This window comes from Sesamum indicum, linkage group LG7 (assembly GCF_026168435.1).
Source record: "Sesamum indicum cultivar Baizhima isolate 11 linkage group LG7, ASM2616843v1, whole genome shotgun sequence".
Taxonomy (NCBI): Eukaryota; Viridiplantae; Streptophyta; class Magnoliopsida; order Lamiales; family Pedaliaceae; genus Sesamum; species Sesamum indicum.
Genome location: NC_142663.1, coordinates 5,055,815 through 5,074,384, shown reverse-complemented (window position 1 = coordinate 5,074,384; position 18,570 = coordinate 5,055,815). Strand labels below are relative to the sequence as shown.

Sequence of the window (18,570 nt, the reverse complement as noted above, 5' to 3'; positions counted from 1 at the left end):
TAAAAAAAAAATTATGTACTTGTTTATTCTTTTAGTCTTATACTTCTTATTTTTCCGCCCAAACTTGAACGAAAATAAAATTGTATGGGGCTTTATATACGACCTGTTTTATTTTTCCTCTAATTATTCTCCGTAACCAAATACCAAACTTTTTCTTATACGACCATTTTTACTTAATCTTTTCTTAGAAACTTTACTTTTCACTCTAACCGAACGAATCCTTAGATACTAGGATCATCTAACCCATCTCAAGGGGTGGGTTAAGTTGAGCCAACCCAATCCCTCGGAGTCTAATAGGCATAAAAAATCATAAATGCCTCAAGTAGGTTCCACCATATTATTAATGTAACCTCTTTAGGTTGGATTATAATTAACCTCTAAAGACTGCAGATTCATCCACAGGCAGCTGCTGATAGTATACGATCTAAAGACCAACGCACAGTCACCAGCCATAACAGGATTTTAACTGCAGTAATTTCTGGAAGCATTGCTCTCTTACACAACTTAACTATCAACAACTCATTATTGACTTCATAACTTGAACCAATACATATTACATGAGAAAGAGAAGCAGATATTACACTGTGCATCTACTCATCATCATCAGTAGATATGCCTAAACTCCTCCACCCTTTTGCCCTTTCCGCTGACTAAAGGATCTAAAACTTTCCTCCATCCTTTAACGTCCAAGGCCGACCCTGCGTCCGGTAAGGGAAACCCATTGACGAAGAAGAAAGGCGTCCCATAAACGCCCCGTAAGCAACCCAACTGCAAACATTAGAAACTCGTGAGATCAAGTCGCAAATGATTCAAAAGAATTGCTATCTTACCTTGAAAGAAACTCTTGTTGCACGATCTGTTTTGGAGTCTGTGAAGCCGGATTTGATTGCAGCGCGGTACGATTTTCCAAGTGTCTTTGTGACGAACTTTGCTATTTGGTCTAGAACGGCTGCTCTTGACAAGTTGAATGTTGCTTTGCCATAGAAGTTTTCCTGTTCGACAATATGCCAATTTCTGAGTCTTATGATCCAGTATCGAGGAAAAATTCTTGCTCAAATTAGATTTGACAAAACGAGTAATCGCAAAACAAGTGTGTACAAGCCACTTTTCTTAAATTATGCCCCAATCATACCGCAAGTAAGTGCAGTGTTCAGGTCCAACCAAACCTGAATTGGGGTTAGTATTTCCACATTCTTGACAGTAACTCAACATCAATAAACAATCAGGTAATATGACATTTTATGATCAAAATAAAAGACATCAATAGACGGAAAAATCACTTGGATCGGCTTCTGAAACTGCATAAATAGGAATTCAAGCGAAACTGAAGGGAGACATAAACCAATGTAGACGTATGAAATTCAATCTCACGTCACCTGGTACTCGAAAAACGCCTCCAACAGATGGTACGTGATTGAACTGTTCACCTTATTAATTATATGCAAAGCCCGCGAAGTGGCGAAAGCATTATCATGGTACCTGCAATGTTCAAGCAGACAACACAAAACAACAAAAGTCAAACAAACATCTTACAGTCTTATCTAAACCTTTGATTATCAAAACCTTGTTCTCTACAATGAGGACAAGATTAAGGGAAAAAAGAAACCTCATGCGCATGTCAAGATTACCACAGTTTCCATATCCAGATTTCGAAAGTTTCCTAGATATGATGATAGAATTTTCTGTACGTACTACAATTTCATAGTGTACCAAGATGACAAATTTGAGCCATAAATAAACTTCAAGTTCCATTTTAAATCCACAAAATTTGGATGACAAGTGAGAACAGACAAGACAAACAAACACAAGGAAATAAGAAAAGCAGCGATTGAGAGACTTACGGCAAAGGAAAGGTGTGCACGACAACTGAAACACGAGAGCCATATTGCTGAATTGCTTTCTTGAGAGGGGGCCAAGAATCCCGGCTGTCGGGGCAAACCGGGTCAAAGAACGCCTCGATCAACACGGGCTCTTCCTTGCCTGTTTTCCGTCGGTACCAGAACCCGTCCTGCTTCGGCGGGATTGGGGACTGACACGAAATCAGAGAAAGCAAACACAATAACGTAAGAAACCCAACAAGATCTCTCGAGTTATTGTTCCTCTTGAAACCCATTTTTCTCATCCGGGCTCCTACGAATTTTCCTATTCTGTATTTCTAACTACAGTGAAAATCCGAGTACAGTACCTTCCTACTTATATAGTGAAGAATGAAGAGTGAAAAGAGTTGCGGCGGTGACAGTCAAAGCGTGGGGGAATTACCAACTGCACACGTGGCGTGGAGGATCAACCGATGAATCTAAAGCAATCTCGAGGTGTTATTGGCGGATCGTTAAAATGGTCGAAATCGAATGATGACAGACTGCTCACTAGAATTGGAAGTCAAGAAACAGGGGATTCTGACTTACGACAGAAGGCGATGAGGTATTTTGTGAAGAATTGCGTCTAGGTACACCGGAAATCGATAAGGTTTCCTTTTCTCTTTTTCTTTTGATCTCGGATAAGATTTTCAGTATGGGGTATTGGGAATGAACTGTCAATTCCAAGTTGTGAAAATCTCCACAAACTTGATTTCGCTTGATGATACAAACTTTCTTTTCCAACTTTTTATTTTTTTAAATTGTTAATTTAATTTTAATTAAGATTAGTTTATTTTAACTTTTTATTGTTATTATATTTATGAATAATTACACTCCCTTTTCATAAGATTTGATTAATTACAGATAGACCTCTTATGGTTTGGGATAAACATCTAACAAATACATTCCTCTACTAGTTAAAATTCACTGAATTTGCAGATATTAATAAACAATTATATCTACCCCCAATTGACTTATTACTGATTAATTACAAGTCAAATAAATCTTTTTATGATGGAATTACCCTCATATATATTCGCACGTTATGAAGGTATGTCTTTGTCGATATAATGAGTTTAGTTGAGAAAAAATTGTTTGATCTGCAATAAATTAGTAATAAGGCAATTTGGGGCAAATACCAATTTTTATTTAATTTTTTTATTAATATCAATAAATTCAGTAATTTTTACTAATGGAGAAACTTAGTTGTTAAACAAAAATAAATCTCAAAGGTATTAGATATAATTTTTTAAATCACAGAGTGTTTACATATAATTACATCATAATTCAGGAAATTGAAATGTAATTATCCCTTATATTTATTACATCAAATGCCAAGACTTTCGTGTCTTGTGCAAATCTCCAGCTTAGTTCCTTTGAGTTCCTCTGCCTGAATACAACCATATGATCCCCAACAACCTCTACTTATTGGATTGAGTTAAAATTTTCTTTCAGAACATGTCAAATTCTAATGTCCTAAACATCCTTAAGTGAAATAATTAAAGTTGAGGCATCACAGTCAAAACCACGTGAGTTCGAATTCTACAAATATAAGTATATATATTTTTACAGTAGTTTGTTATTTTCTTTTCTCGTTCAAACGTATTTATTGATTTGAATTATTGTTGTACTAAATTATTTTTCTTGCATTTCAATATATTGAATAATGTAATTAGTCACATGCTGTTGAGTCATAATTACAAATACCTCTCGTTGTTTGAAAAATCACAAATGTCTTTCTAGAATTAATGAATGTCTAATTAATAAATACCCTCAATAATGGACTAGCTCGATGGGATATCTATCATACAACCATCTAATTCAAAAAATATAAAAAAATATTTATAATTTTTAAATAATAAAAAAATATCTACAATTATAACAAATTTCATGAAAACCCACATACAAATTAACATTGGCATATCCGAAAAACAATTAGATTGGGTAATGGGGAGGAGAAGGTGGCCGAAAATGTTCATCATGGGCCGTAGAACTTTCTAAATTTGTTTCTATCTTCTTTCAAGATGTACCAAATCAAAGCCCAGTGAAGACATATCAAACATTCGAAGAATGGGCCGTGTAGGATTGATGTCCAAAATCAGAACCACGTCATAATTTTCGGAATTTTATTAAAGTCGGGGTTTGTTTGTTTGTGAAAAAATATTGCAACAAACTTGGAGAAAAACAGACCAAATCAATTATAATCGTGTTATAAAATTTTATGTTAATGGGGGTCGTGTCCCGCATAGGCAAAAATATGGCTAAGCTCAAGCATTTTCTTACAGCCAATTTTTGATGAATTCTATGTTTCTCTTTTGAACAAATTCGACAGTGTCAAACTTATATTATCTTTTCAACTTTAAATTAAATATTATAAGATGAAACAATCATTTTTCTATTAAAAAAAATGGGTGGGAAGAAGCAAATTTCAATTAGCGGTGCAAATTCGAACAAACTTTCGAATTGATCCCACTAAGATGAAAATCATACCCACTTTTCTTTTAAAAATAATATATGTACAAATTCTAAGTACTACTCTTAGAAAAAATAAGTGTCCTGTTTCTTTAAGTGGTACTGTAAAATCTCCGAAATATCAATTTCACAGTAATTCATATAGTCTTTTTTTATTTATTACAAAAATTGATGCCAACCGTTTGCATGGTTCCAAAAATAGAATAGAGTTAAGGATCCCGACAATAAAGATAATTGACTTCTCTATGAATAGGAGAATTGTCCTGTCAAGGTAGGGAAAATTATCCCAACATAAAAAATTTAGGGATTTTCTGTGATAATATAAATGATAAAAAAACATCCTGTAAAAATTAAAGTATCAATTACTACTCGTGTGATATAAAACATGTTAAAAAAAACCCCTATGTACAGAAATTGTGCCACATGCGATTTGACTGCGAACTTGGATAGGAAAAGCATATTATTTTGGATATTTTTGCCCTTCTCTCCCCCAATTTAAAGGTTGCTTCATTCCCTTCTTTCTATCACATTTTTACCCTTTCTTGCACGCTCCTTTCTCATTTTTTTTTCTTTTTTGCAGATTGTGAAGCGATGTCCACACAATCAAGTCGATTGAAAAAAAATCGAGGATGCAAAGAAGTGTTCGATTTGAGGTTTTCAGCTTCACCATTTTGTGGATGCAATTCAAATGCAGAAATTAGAGTAGTGGATTTTTTAAGAAAACCTTCTAAAGGTAGGTTGTATTATTGTTGTAGATTTCAAGTTGTAATTTTTTTCGTTGGGTACAACCTAAAAGAACTACATAGGCACCAAACGGGTTTTCGGTAAACTTTGACTGTGGAGCATACACTGGATTGGGGGAGAGTGCATTTACAACAGATGAAAATGAACAAAATGGTCGTGATATAGATGATGTGGTATCGAAAGCGTCAAATTCCAGGAGATCAAATGTAACTGTCGAACACAAGGAAAAAGTGGTTAGCAATGCTATTTTTTGGATTGGAGTTAGTGCAGTTTTATGTTTTATGATTTTTATTTTGTTAATCAAGTAAAAATCAAGGGTGGTTGTAATTGTATTCTAATTCGTCAAATATGCAGTTTATTTTTATTTATCAAGGGTTGTTCTAATGGTATTGTAATTTAAAAAATCTGCAGTTTATATTTATTTCTAGATTATAACATCACATTAAAATGTTGTCCAATGCTGTAAGAAATACTATATAAGACACTTAAAATATGAAAAATAATAAAATGCCTAATTTCGTTGAGCACAATGTAAGCTAATTCACACTATATCTGCCAATTAAGTCAATTTACACACTGCCAGAATGTAAGTCAATTTACACTGCCAAATTTCTCAAATATAAGCCTAAGCTAGAAGTACATCCAACCGCATTACAAAACATTACTAGCTCGAAAAGTACTGCCAAACATTCTCTGCCAAAAATACTGAATAATTTAAACAAATAGCTCCATTTAAAGTAGCCAAAATGTATATCCAACCCCATTAAAATGGTTAAGACAAAATTACAACTCCGTTATTCATAGCTTCTATGGCCTTTTCTTGGACCTCTCCTTAATTCTTTTCAGAATTTCGAAAATTGATAGCCTTTTATTTTTATTTGTATTTATAGATCCTCTTAAGCTTGTTCCAACAGTGTCTCCTATCACAGCAGCATTTCTACGTCCTGAATAGCCAATTCTTTGCTGATAATAACAATAAAAAGAAAAAGAGTTTAAAAATAATTACAATAAAATATAAAAATAAGGGAACCTATAATAATAGAACTTACGGTAGATGGATGAGTGCTTGTGGGGGATGTTGCAGATAACTCAACAGTTGCTTGTTCATTCTACATTTCAAAAGGTAATATGTCAAAGATTATATTACAGTCACAAGCATTTGATAGTCAATTCCTTGTTGTTAATAAAAAGAAAGAGAGAGAGAGAGAGAGAGAGAGAGAGAGAGAGAGAGAGAGAGAGAGAGAGAGAGAGAGAGAGAGAGAGAGAGAGAGAGAGAGATTACAATGCTTATAGTAGATGGAGGAGTGTTTGTTGGGTGTAGCTGCAGATGATCAATCTGCATTTGGAAAAAAAAAATTTAATATGTCAAGAATATTACAGTAAACAATTGCAGCAAAAAGAATTATATTTTAATTGCTATGAGAACTTACAATGCTTACAGTAGATGGAGGAATGCTTGTTTACAGTATCTTTGCACCTGCTCTTGTTTTTTGCTTCTGAAATTCAAAATTAATTTGTTGATATTTAAGTAGTAACTAATATTTACTTTGAAAAAAATATATTAAAAAACTTACCTTGGTTGCTCTTGTAGCCTTAGACTGCAATTTATGCTCCTGGCTTGCGGGGGAATTTGGGAGCCTTCAATAGGTATTTCCTCATGACTTATACCCTGCAAATGAATGTTTTTACTCAATAGAATTGTAAAAAAAAAAAAAAAAGAAACAGAATATCAGATGAACAATTTCAATTAACAAACCTTGTAAAATTTTGACTTTGGATGTGGTGGATTCTTGCAAGTTTCCTTGTTGTGCCCCCTCTCCAAGCAGTTCGTGCAAGTATATGCTAGACATTTTCTTGTAGAAGTGGATTGCACTTCATCCGGACCCCTCCTCCTAAGTCTTTTTGGTCTACCCTTTTTCGTTTTAACTTTTGGTGGTTTTAGAGATTCATAAGTAGTTTGAATATAATCTTTTTACCCCGAGAACAATATGAATCATCTCCCCATAAACCTTTAAGTATGTTGATTTTTTGTAACAAACATCATCATACTCATCAATTAGAACCCTTTTGGTAGATATTATTGCACATGCATGGCAGCAGGGGTATGCATTCAACTAAAACATGCCACACATACATGTTCTTTTTAAAACATCTACCACATACTTATCTAGGAAATGATCTACTTCATACTCAACCATCCTACACCATAACGTAAAACAATTCCTAGCCATTAACTGTTGCTTCTTGATTGCTTTTAGAACATTTGGGGCAAATGTCTCCCTCAACTTCTCCATCCCATCCCTTTTTTGCTGCAATCTTGACATCAATTTACATATAATCCATTCAAACAATGTGTTTATTGGCTTATCTCTAGCATCAAGTATGTAATTATTAAAGTTTTCACAAAGATTGTTCACCAATATATCACATTTACTATGCAAAGGGAAAAAAACCCTAATCCAATGTTCTGGATTGATTTTTCTCAGCCATTCAAAGGCTGTCTCAACTTCAAGTTTTTTTTTGGGGCTAAAATCTTCAATTTTTTGTATGAATTCTTCAAAATCCCTTTTGTTTGCTGTTGATGCAGCTTTCTAGAAGAATTGTTTCAGTTCTTGGGATTTAAGTTTTATTTTGAAGTTTTCATGCATGTGCATAACGCAAAATCTATATTTAGAATTGGGCACAAGATCTTTTAAGGCCTCAATGAGTCCTTTTTGCCTACCCACCCACCTATATCATCTAGCAATTTCCCCAAAAACCAAGTTCAATTTTTCCTATTTTCTATCTGAACTATAGTCTTGGCAATAGGAAATATATTGTCATTCTCATACAGCCACAAGCAACTGTCCACTATAACAGTTTTTCAGAAAACAACCATCTAGACCAATGATTGGTCTGCAACCATTAAAAAAATTATTTTGAAGTGCTGAAAAACTTACATACATTTTATCAAGGATTGGTGAATCTGAACCCTCAACGTTTCTAATAATCATCTCGTTGCCAGGGGTAAAATGCATCACTGTCTCACAAACACAGTTTTTCATATTGAATAGAATCTTTTCTTCTAATTTTTTCAAGCGCTTCCCTTCTTGCCCTTTGAACTTTTTGTTGACTCACTTCAACCTTGCATTTTCTCAAAATTGATCTTTTCAGCTGTTTAATTGGAATATCTGAATGGTCTCTAATTGCAGATTTTATCCTTTTGGCAAGATATGAACCTTTTGCAAGCTTGTTATTATATATTCTAACACGTGTAGCCCCTTGTATGCTTTTGAATTGAAATTCATCTTTCATTACGGGGAGGCATGAATTCTCTAATTACAACCCTCAAATTTGCATTTTGCAGTCACCCTTGATTTCTCATTTTTTATATATTCAATATCAAATCCTTTTTTGACGCACCAGTCTCTCAAAACCTCCTTAAAACATTTTGCATTATGAAATTTCATCCAACAACCAATTCCCCCAAAAATCAAGTCCAATTTTCCCTGTTTTCTATCTGAACTACAACCATGGCAATAGGAAACATATTGTCATTCTCATCACTCCCTACAGCCACAAGCAACTGTCCACTATGACAAGTTGTCAGAAAACAACCATCTAGACCAATGATTCGTCTGCAACCATTTAAAAAATTATTTTTAAGTGCTGAAAAGCTTAAATACATTTTATCAAAGATTGGTGAATCTGAAACCTCAACTTTTCTAATAATCATCTTGTTGTCAGGGTTAAAATGCATCACTGTCTCACAATAATCCTACAGTTTTTCATATTGAATAGAATCTTTTCTTCTAATTTTTTCAAATGCCTCCATGCTTGCCCTTTGAACTTTTTGTTGACTCACTTCAACTTTGTATTTTCTCAAAATTGATCTTTTCAACTGTTTAATTGGAATATTTGAATGGTCTCTAATTGCAGATTCCATCCTTTTGGCAAAACATGAAGCTTTTGCAAGCTTGTTATCATATGTTTTAGCACATGTGTGAGCCCCTTGTATGCTTTTGATTCGAAATTCATCTTTCATTACTGGGGATGCATGAATTCTCCAATTACAACCATCAAATTTACATCTTGCACTCACCATTGATTTCTCATTTTTTATGTATTCAACATCAAAGCTTTTTCTGACGCACCAGTCTCTCAAAACCCCTTTAAAACATTTTGCATTATGAAATTTCATCCCAACAACCAATTCACATGTCTTTATGTTTGTGGTTTCTTTAAAAAATTCATGTTTGGTTGTGAATTTTCATTATCAGAATTAGGCAAGCTTTCAAGTTCATCACTTTTAGCATCATCACTAAACTAGTTTTCATTTTCTTCAGCATTTTCAGTCTGAAATTCTGGTTTTTTTATTTTCGTCTTCATAACCTTTCTCAGTTTGTGGATTAAATCTTTTTTAGTTGGGTTCTTACTCAAGAATATGTTATCATTACTTGACACTTCAAGGTCTTCTAAAACAAGACTTGGGGTTTCACTATCACTTGAGGCTTGATCAGGCTGATGATAATCCTCATCAGAAGAATCATCAAATTCTGATGAGGATTAATTTTCAGCATAGTTTATTTATCTTTTTTTTTTGTGTGCCTTTTTCAGGCCTCAAATTTTCAGTCTGAAACTCTTATTCACCACCCTCACCATTACCACCATGTCCTTGTTCCCCCTACCCCTCACTATTCAACCTTTCCCCAACACCCTCACACACAGATCCTATCCCATCCTACCCTGTCCTTGCCCCTCACAATTTAGCCTTTACCCAACACCCTCACACACAGAATCCAGCCCTCGACCATCCCCCACAGGAACACTATCATCTAAATCATCTTCGAAATTAACCCATCTAGCGAGTACCTAATTTCTTCCTCAGTTTCATTGTAAACAACATTACCATCTTTATCTAGTGTCTGAACGGGCTCACAATCACTTTCTTCTATATATATTTCAATAGGCAAGTCTATCCCTCTATATTGATTCTCCAAATCACATACGTAAATGTCAGGGCATTCATTGTTAATACTTCTTAGACCAAGTTCTAATGATAAGCCTGGAACTTTATAATAAAAGTTCATTGTGCCTTTCCTCCCACCATATTTGTCATACATAACTCCTAATTCATGCATTCCTAGAATATCAATATCTATCCCTTCAAATGCCTTTTTTATGTCCCTTCATATTTAGATTTATTACCATCCACAAATCTACCACCATACCCGAAATGAATATCATGCAAGTCACTACTCTGCACATTGAGGAAAAAATAAATAAATTCAATTTTTTTAAAAGGAGGCAATTCTCAAACAAGAAGCACATTAGAAAAGTAGATACACACGTTTATCACAAGGAATTTTGTGAACATTTATATCATCAGTGGGGGTCAATTAATAACTGTCAATTTTCAAACAGGCCCACATTTATGAAATACAATACAATAATTTTCAAATAGGGACCACATACTATAATAAAAAGTCTAAATAAAATTCTTAAATTTTACAAACTATCATAAAAGGTATAAACAATATCATGCAAGTCACTACTAGAAGTGAATATCATGCAAGTCTCAAATAGGGGCCACATATACATATAAATTCAAATAAAACAAACATACCGTTATTGTCTTGCACAGTTCACCAAGTCCCAATCTTTCTTTTTCTTTTTCTTTTTTTTTTGTTTTTATACAAAATCTACAATAAAGTAACATAACTAAGAATCAGTTCTTTGATCGGAATTTTTTTTAAAAAAATAAAAAAATACATTGAAGTAGTAGATCTGAAAAACTAACCTCATATATTGGTTGAACCTCTTTTTTTTTCTCCAGCAGAAACCCAAAAAGAAAAAATCCTATACAGAAAAACTTAGAATAAAGAAATAAGGAAAACCCTAAATCAATTCTTGTACCGAGAATTTATTTTTAAAAATCATAAAAAATATCTTAAAGTAGTAGATCCGAAAACTAACCTCATATATTGTCGAGACCTCGTTGATTTTTCTCCAACCGAAACCAAAAATAGAACACCTATATAGAAAAATCAAACTTTCATATTTAGAAATTTAATAAAAAACTATAAATATCCTAAATCATACCCTAAATCGTACATATTAGAGCTTTCGAGGTACTGAGGCTGGTTAATGATTCCGAACGAATGGTGCAAGTTCGAAATTGTTTGCAATTTAAATATGAAGGTGGGGACGTAGATTTTGATACGATCTGAGTGATTACCTCATATCAAACTCAACTCTTTGTAATGAAGCATATTTTTCTCGCATCAGAAATGAAAAGAAAATCTACGTGCATCACTATTGACTTTTGGAGACGATAGTAACTATGTAATAATTCGAGTGTATGTATCGCCCACAAATTTCACGAGCAGCAAACCGTGGGCTTTGTACATCACCAGCAAAGCACATGTGGATCACAAGGATACTTCCAAATGCTAACACGCAATTACATAGTACTCACGAAATTAATGATCCAACTTTGACTTGAATATTGCTTGATAGCCTCTTAGATTGTATCGGGGAAAAAAAACGTTTATGTGACGATATGATGCAATAGTGTAAGATGTTTCTATGTTTGTGCATCTTAGATTCGGTTCTTGATCTTGTAATAATGACTGTCTTAAGTCACAAATTTAAATTTTTAGAATTTAAATAATATGTCATTTATGTATTAATTGTTTGTTGAAAAGGAGTTAACATCACCTATATAAAGTGGGACAAATATCCACGTAACTTATACAATTCGAACTTATTCATAGAACCTCAGTCTTAATCATTAGTAAAACATTGAAATAATAAATCCAAATTATTAAATCTAAATATAATTGCATGCATGAAATGTGTAAATACATTTTCAAGATTAATTTGAACTCGTTAATTCAGACATATTTCTATCTTTACCAGAAAAATAAATTAAACTTTAAAAATCTTGAAAATGCAGAATTCAATTAAAAATTAAATACTAAAAGTAAAAGCAAACGGGGGCTAAAATTTTAACAAAATTATAGCATCAATCAATAGAATTTAAAATAGTAGTTCCCTACTTTGGTGAAGCCATGTGAAGAAAATATCTTTGTCTAAAGCAAGAAACCCGTGCTTCCTGCAAATCACCTCCACGAATTAAAATCTTCCTCAAGAATTCACAAGTTCCACGGCATGAAAGCAGCATCACATACCGCAGAAACAATGGGTACGGGTTTGGATTTGGGTTCGGATTTAGATTTAGGTTCGCCTAATTCAAAACCCGTAACAAAATGGGGCTTGAGTTTAATCGTTAAATGTCTTCTTGAATTTATGACTGAGAAAAATGCAATAAATCTTTTTGTAAAAAAAAATAAAAATTTACCTTCTTGTGATTTAAAAAATATCGTAATTTATTCGTTTGTGTTTTTCTAAAATAAAGTTATTTACCTCCTTAGATAAGGAGGTAAATTGCATTAAATCTATTTATGATTTGGGTTGGATTGTGGGCTTTAACATGTATAGCTACTTATGTGAGTAAAAGGATCTTAATTTCCCCCGTTTTACCCTTTTACAAGGCTCAAAAGGAGGATTCGTACACTTTCAAAGTGGGTTAGGTCCATTCTGGTTGTCCTGATTTGATTTAAGGACCTACAATCTTAGCCTTTGTTGAAAAATTATGGCTCAAGACCATTTGGTAGGCTCAAGCCCAAAGTCGACCAATCCTCTAATATGGATGGCTCAGCCCACTCCATATCTTCGGTCCACTTATTGGCTCAACCTACTCTCTCCACTCGGCCCATTTGCCGTACCCTATTTGTCTTATATTTATATCCCCTTCTTCAGAAACCTAACTCTAATTCATTTACCCTACCCCCTCGTTTCCTTCACTGGTTCTCTCTGGTTTTTTCCTTCTCTCTCCTCGCCGATTTTCTATCTCTCTTTCTTCTCGGTTTCTTCTCTGGCGTCTTTCTCTCTCTCCAATAATCAATGTCCCTCTCTCTGATCTCTAAACCATACCTCTATAAATACTTCAAGAGGTTTTCATATGAGAATAATCGATTGAGAAATCTTCTTCTCTTTTGCTTCGATTAAAAAGGTGTTTTGTGAATTCATTCCTGAGTGAAAATCTGAAGTGGTTGTGAATTGTCTTTTGTGGACTGACCTTTGTGGTTAATTGGGTTCTGAACAACTGTGAGATGTTGCCGGCCTTGTTGGTTGTGGGCTTCCATCTCTGGATCTAGCTCCTTGAGCCAACCTCTTATCTGTTACTGCTTTACACATATAGATCTGCGAAAAAGAAGAAAAAAATATATATTTTTATATATACTCTGTTATTCTAGATCAGTATAATTTCTGTTAATATTTCTGTATATTGTTTTGTAATATAAAGGTTTTTGTAACCCATCATTCTTGTAATAGTTGATTAGACTTTCCTTTTTCGGGCTCACTGGTAGTCGATATATCCAACAACCCTCTAAAGGTGGACACATGGTGCCATCTAGGTCATGAGTTCCAGTATCATCCGTACACAAATGAAAAATAATAAATACCTGCAAATCAATTATTCAGGTATGCCAAATCAATTAAATATAATATTCAGTTCTGACCATCCCATCTTAGGCAATATCGCTAACCTAATCATTGGAGTGTTTTTATTGGAGACGATCCTAACACCTCTAATGCGACTGATGATTTTAGAATTATTTTCTGCATATCCAAGAGTAGCACAATCAAACTCCTCTCGACCTTATCATCTACATTTATATTATACTCATAATTAACAATTTAATTGGTCCATTTGGTTCTAGCATCATTAGTTTCGCCTCCATCAAGGATTGGGTGGGTCAGATTGCGAGCTCGATCAAATATTTTATTTCATCATCATTCCATAGTAGTAATTTGATGTTAGAGGTGACAATTTTATTGCATAAAGTGCAAATAAAGAGAGAAAGAGGGACATTTATTTTTTAAAAAAATACATATTAAAAAAGTAAAAGAATTATGAGATACGCATTTCACTTTATATCGGTATGAATCATGATCAGGAAATGGATAATGTATATCTCTGCAATATGCTAACAACTTCAATAAAATATAGAGGCTTAGAGGGAGTACTGTAGCCACCACCATACTTGAAAACGTATTTTGTCAAATCACATAAAATTGCAGGCAATGATTTGTTCAATTCATTTTGGAAATTTTTTTGGGCTTGCTTGGTTTTATTTTTTGTTTAGGTATATTACAACGGGTTTTTTTTTAAATTTATTATAATTAAAAAAAATTATAATAAACTGTTACGAGAGAGTTTTTGTTAGATGATTTTTAATTTTACGGGGACATTTATAAGTTTTTCAACAATAAGGGGTATTTGTAATTATAATAAATTTTAGGAAAACTCGTTGTGATTTATTCTTTTTGTTTTGTTTTCTTATTTTTTTTAACTTTTGCCTTTTCTTTTAGCTTTTACATGAAAAAATGAGATATTTTTGAATTAATTAATGTAAGTGTATGGTATGAAGAAATAGAGCTGAGAAAATTTTTATTTATTAATTAATTTGTTTGAGCTAGAAGTACATAAAAAAGGATGAAAATTGAGATTTGAATGTTGCAAAATATAGGTAGACCATGGAGAAATGCACTTTTCTTCCTCTAATGTGATAGTGGTAGGATGACACTTGTGCTCCATTTTGATTTTAATTTTTGTAATTATGAATAATAATTAACAAAAAAAAAATAGCATATTATGGTCCATTTATGTCAAAAAGTATCAATTACACCTGAAAAAGACATATACTTGACACAAGATAATTTCATTGTCTGGATAAAAATTGATCGATTTTTTTTAATAATAATATTGAAGTCGAAATAGACAAAAAAATCCCTCCAAAACCAATTAAATACTTGGTCAAGAACAACATATCATCATGTAGATTCTTTCAAAGTCAAAATTTTTATGATTTTTTTAACTTTGTAATTCATATATTACATATATTAGTTGTAAACACATTTAATATACATATAAAAAGTCTCCTACAATAACTTTTCAAATACTTCTCATTATATAATCTATAGAACCATAATTTTATTTAAAAAATATCCATACATCTACTTGTACAAAATGTACATACATATGAAAGTTCCTAAATAATATATCATCACTATAAATACTACAAAAAGAAAAATTAATAATTTTGCCCTATGTCATAAATGGTTATGGCATAAAAAATATAATAGATCAAAATCATCTACCACGATCATAAATTATTTTATATTTTTTGTTATGGTCAAAATTTGCTATAACTTTTTGGTGCAATTAATATTTTGATTTCAATTGAAGAAGTGATGATTAGTAGTCATTGCACAGCTACAAATTAATTAATATTAATTATATTTTTTTACTTTTAATCTTGATAAGTAATCATAATAAAAGAATATCTTCTAGTGATATTAAATTCTAGAGTTAATTACATTTAGACCCATCTAAAAATATAAAAATATATTTTTCTCCCAAAAAAAAATTACAGTTACACCCCTTTCGGAAATTCACTATTTAAACCTGAACATCTTTTGTTAGAGTTTAGATGAAAAATGATGATGTTAGTAAAAAAATACACAAAATTTCAATTTTACTCATCATGTAACATTCTCATGTAATCATTATGTACTTATAAGGAGAAAAATGTAGTGTGTTAACCTCAGTGCATATATATATATATTATATTTATCCATTTATAAATACAAAAATATACATGAAAATATTAAGTGAGAGGCAAAATGAAAAATTAATGTAATTTATTTTGTTAGTATTATTATTTTTTATCCAAATCCTCCTGGAAGACTGTCAAATTGTAAAGGAAGATTTTTTTGAAGATTGTGTAAGTACAATTTCAAACCGTTTTTTCAAAAAAAAGTATATAATTTTATATTTTAAAAAAAAATTGAAGTGTAATTAACCCCAAATTCTATTCTAAATTCTTTGTGTGGAAATTGGCCAAACCAAGAACCACATAAACTATAATCTTGACCCCGACATAAATTCCCCACACAGTAAAAATAAAAAACATAAGTCATCATTCCTTGACAAACAAAAATTCTATACAAATTGTAGAAACTACGAAATCCCTCTTGGATCTTCCAAACACCCCACCAAGATTACAACCATCCATCAATTCCACCCACAGAGACAGATAACATCACACACACAGACACAAAAAAACACACACTGTACAGTGTTATTACAGCCCACAGACACACACACAGAGTGTTCCATTCATTAAAACCCTGCCCTAAAAACCCTCCTCAAATTTTGCATACTTGGCCAAATGTATCATGTATGTGTCTACTCACTCACTCTTGTGCGCAACAACTAAGCAACAGTGATGAAATCACTCACTTTCTTTCTCTGATCAAGTCGCATCACAGCCATTCAATTCATTATGCTCGTCACACCAAATCACAACCCTATAGTTACACATTCTAGAGACTTCTTCCACCATTAATGAAGGGATTCATTCATGTTCACCACCCTCCCTTTGTTCTTGCCAAGAATGTAAGATTAGAAAATCAAGCGGTCACGAAATCGCGGGTCCAATGATCTCACCGCAGTACGTTTCTTTTCCTTTTTCCCATAAAAAGACGAGTGCCCATAAAAAAATCTATACATCAGTTTCTTCATTTTTTCCTTGAGATTCAAGAAAGGCGTCAGCTTTCCATAACTGGAAAAACAATTTCTGTTTGGCTTTGTCTATACTGCTTATAACTTAAAATAAGCTCTCTCTCTTTCTCTCTGTACAAAGAAAATTAATAATTTGCTCATTTTCAATATCAGATCAGTAAATTGTATTAAACTTTCTCTATATATATAGCCATCTAATTTCATTTCCCACACACAATAAATTATAAACCAAACACCTGAAGTAAATAGCCTCCCTTCAATACTCTGATAAACGTTTCCAGCACCCAAACAGACCCTAAACACCCCCAACCCCAGTATATAAACCCACTCATTTCCCCCTGACCCTTCCCACCGTGAGCCATGGTGTACATTACACTCCAACCCGCTTGAAATTCACACTTGTCTCAAGCTTTCTTGAATACCCATACCATACTCAGACAAAAAACCATGCTGGTGTCGGTGTTTCTCGCCCTGTTTCTGCCGTGCGCCGGCATGAGCGCAGTGTTCGTGGTGTACATCTGTCTGCTGTGCTACTCGGCGAGTAGGAGCGACGAGAGCCAGGAGTTTCGGGCGCCGGTGAAGCCCAACCAGGGGAAGGGCCTGTCGTCCTCTGATCTCGAGAAACTCCCCAAGGTTACCGGCAAAGATTTGGTGTTGGGCACGGACTGTGCGGTGTGTTTAGACGAAATTGAGAGCGAGCAAGCGGCGAGGATGGTTCCCGGGTGCAATCACGGCTTCCATCTCGAATGCGCGGATGCGTGGCTGTCCAAGAACTCCATCTGCCCTGTTTGCCGGGCCAAGATTGGGCCCGAGCTCTTTGATCCACCTCAATCAACCAGTCCTTGTTGAAATGTAGAAATGAAGCTCTCACAATGTTATGGGTATTCAATTTTTGTATGTAAATTTTAGTTTTTTTTTTTTTTTTTCTTTTGTTCTTATTTTCTGAATTTGTAGACTCAGAGGAGAACAGAATTCATATTCATCTTATTGTTATTATTTATATATATAATAAGTTTTTTGGGCCCTTTTATTTCTTTTTCTTTTCTTGTTTTTCATTCTTCATAAATATCTAAGTCTGATCATTATGTTAATTACAATTTTAAATCAAAATTTCAAATATTAAATACTGGTAATTCTTGAAGTAAATTACTATTAAAGCAGAGTAGCAGACATTTATATTTGGATCCACACATTTAAAATCATGCATTTCAATTCAGGATTTGTTTGGCTAAATTTAAATTTAAACAATTAAAAATTCTTGAAATTATATTTTGTTAAACATCCATGAATTTTTTAATTTCTTTTCCTATAAAGTTATTTGAAGTATTATTTCGAAATTGTGTCTGTAATTTCTAATCTTATTGTTGGATAAATTACTTCATTTACGGACAAGGAGGTAAATACCATTTTTTTAAAAAAAAATTAATAATTTTCTCATATATATCATATCTTAAGAATAAAAATATATTAAATTTGAGAAAGAAAATAAAAGTTGAAGATGAATATTTTTAGTAAGTTAATAGGGAAAATAGGTGGAAATATAATTAAACAAGAAATGCGTGTGTATGAGTTGTACATACTTTAATTGCTACATAATTGTTATTTTTGAGTGGGGGGGAATATAACTTTAATGATTATTTGGAGTAATAGGCAACAATTTTTGAAAGGGAAGTCGTGTATAAGGGAGTAGCGTTTTAGTCAAGTAATTGCAGCTGCCTCCCCTCCCAACTCCAATAATTTTGTTTCGGGGTTTAGAGGAAATAAGTAAAATTTTCCGCTTTTATAAAGTTGATTGGAATTTTCGCAATCATGTCATGCCACTTCAACTTCCTCTCAAATTTGAAAATTAGCTGCCTTGTTTAT

General features: G+C 33.0%; 3 protein-coding genes and 1 long non-coding RNA gene across 6 annotated transcripts; 1 reads left to right on the top strand and 3 right to left on the bottom strand.

Annotated features, from left to right (window-relative positions):
• Positions 1-504: 504 nt before the first annotated feature.
• LOC105165976 (Thioredoxin superfamily protein) lies at positions 505-2,425 on the bottom strand. Its single transcript, XM_011085139.3, has 4 exons — positions 1,842-2,425; positions 1,377-1,479; positions 831-992; positions 505-768 (listed from the first exon to the last, which is right to left on the bottom strand). Exons 1-4 carry the CDS (start codon positions 2,120-2,122, stop codon positions 604-606), a joined length of 711 nt encoding a protein of 236 aa, XP_011083441.1. The 5' UTR covers positions 2,123-2,425; the 3' UTR covers positions 505-603.
• A 3,179-nt stretch (positions 2,426-5,604) lies between these two features.
• Positions 5,605-6,721, bottom strand: LOC105165975 (uncharacterized). Its single transcript, XR_016066487.1, has 5 exons — positions 6,647-6,721; positions 6,503-6,568; positions 6,355-6,408; positions 6,122-6,181; positions 5,605-6,035 (listed from the first exon to the last, which is right to left on the bottom strand). It is a non-coding gene; the product is annotated as an uncharacterized LOC105165975 (long non-coding RNA).
• A 2,836-nt stretch (positions 6,722-9,557) lies between these two features.
• On the bottom strand, positions 9,558-11,441 carry LOC148787500 (uncharacterized). Of its 3 annotated transcripts, none has more exons than XR_016066486.1 (5): positions 11,290-11,441; positions 11,028-11,085; positions 10,852-10,923; positions 10,678-10,753; positions 9,558-10,311 (listed from the first exon to the last, which is right to left on the bottom strand). XR_016066486.1 is itself a non-coding variant. In XM_088882868.1 (5 exons), exons 1-5 carry the CDS (start codon positions 11,334-11,336, stop codon positions 10,231-10,233), a joined length of 321 nt encoding a protein of 106 aa, XP_088738994.1. In that variant the 5' UTR covers positions 11,337-11,438; the 3' UTR covers positions 9,558-10,230. The 3 variants fall into 3 exon arrangements, 2 of the variants coding, with proteins under 2 accessions (XP_088738994.1, XP_088738995.1); XM_088882868.1 differs by having other exon boundaries at positions 10,852-10,910; positions 11,290-11,438; XM_088882869.1 differs by lacking the exon at positions 11,290-11,441 and adding an exon at positions 11,154-11,283 and having other exon boundaries at positions 10,852-10,910.
• A 5,403-nt stretch (positions 11,442-16,844) lies between these two features.
• On the top strand, positions 16,845-17,732 carry LOC105166001 (RING/U-box superfamily protein). Its single transcript, XM_011085174.2, has one exon. It carries the CDS (start codon positions 17,155-17,157, stop codon positions 17,554-17,556), a length of 402 nt encoding a protein of 133 aa, XP_011083476.1. The 5' UTR covers positions 16,845-17,154; the 3' UTR covers positions 17,557-17,732.
• Positions 17,733-18,570: the final 838 nt, after the last annotated feature.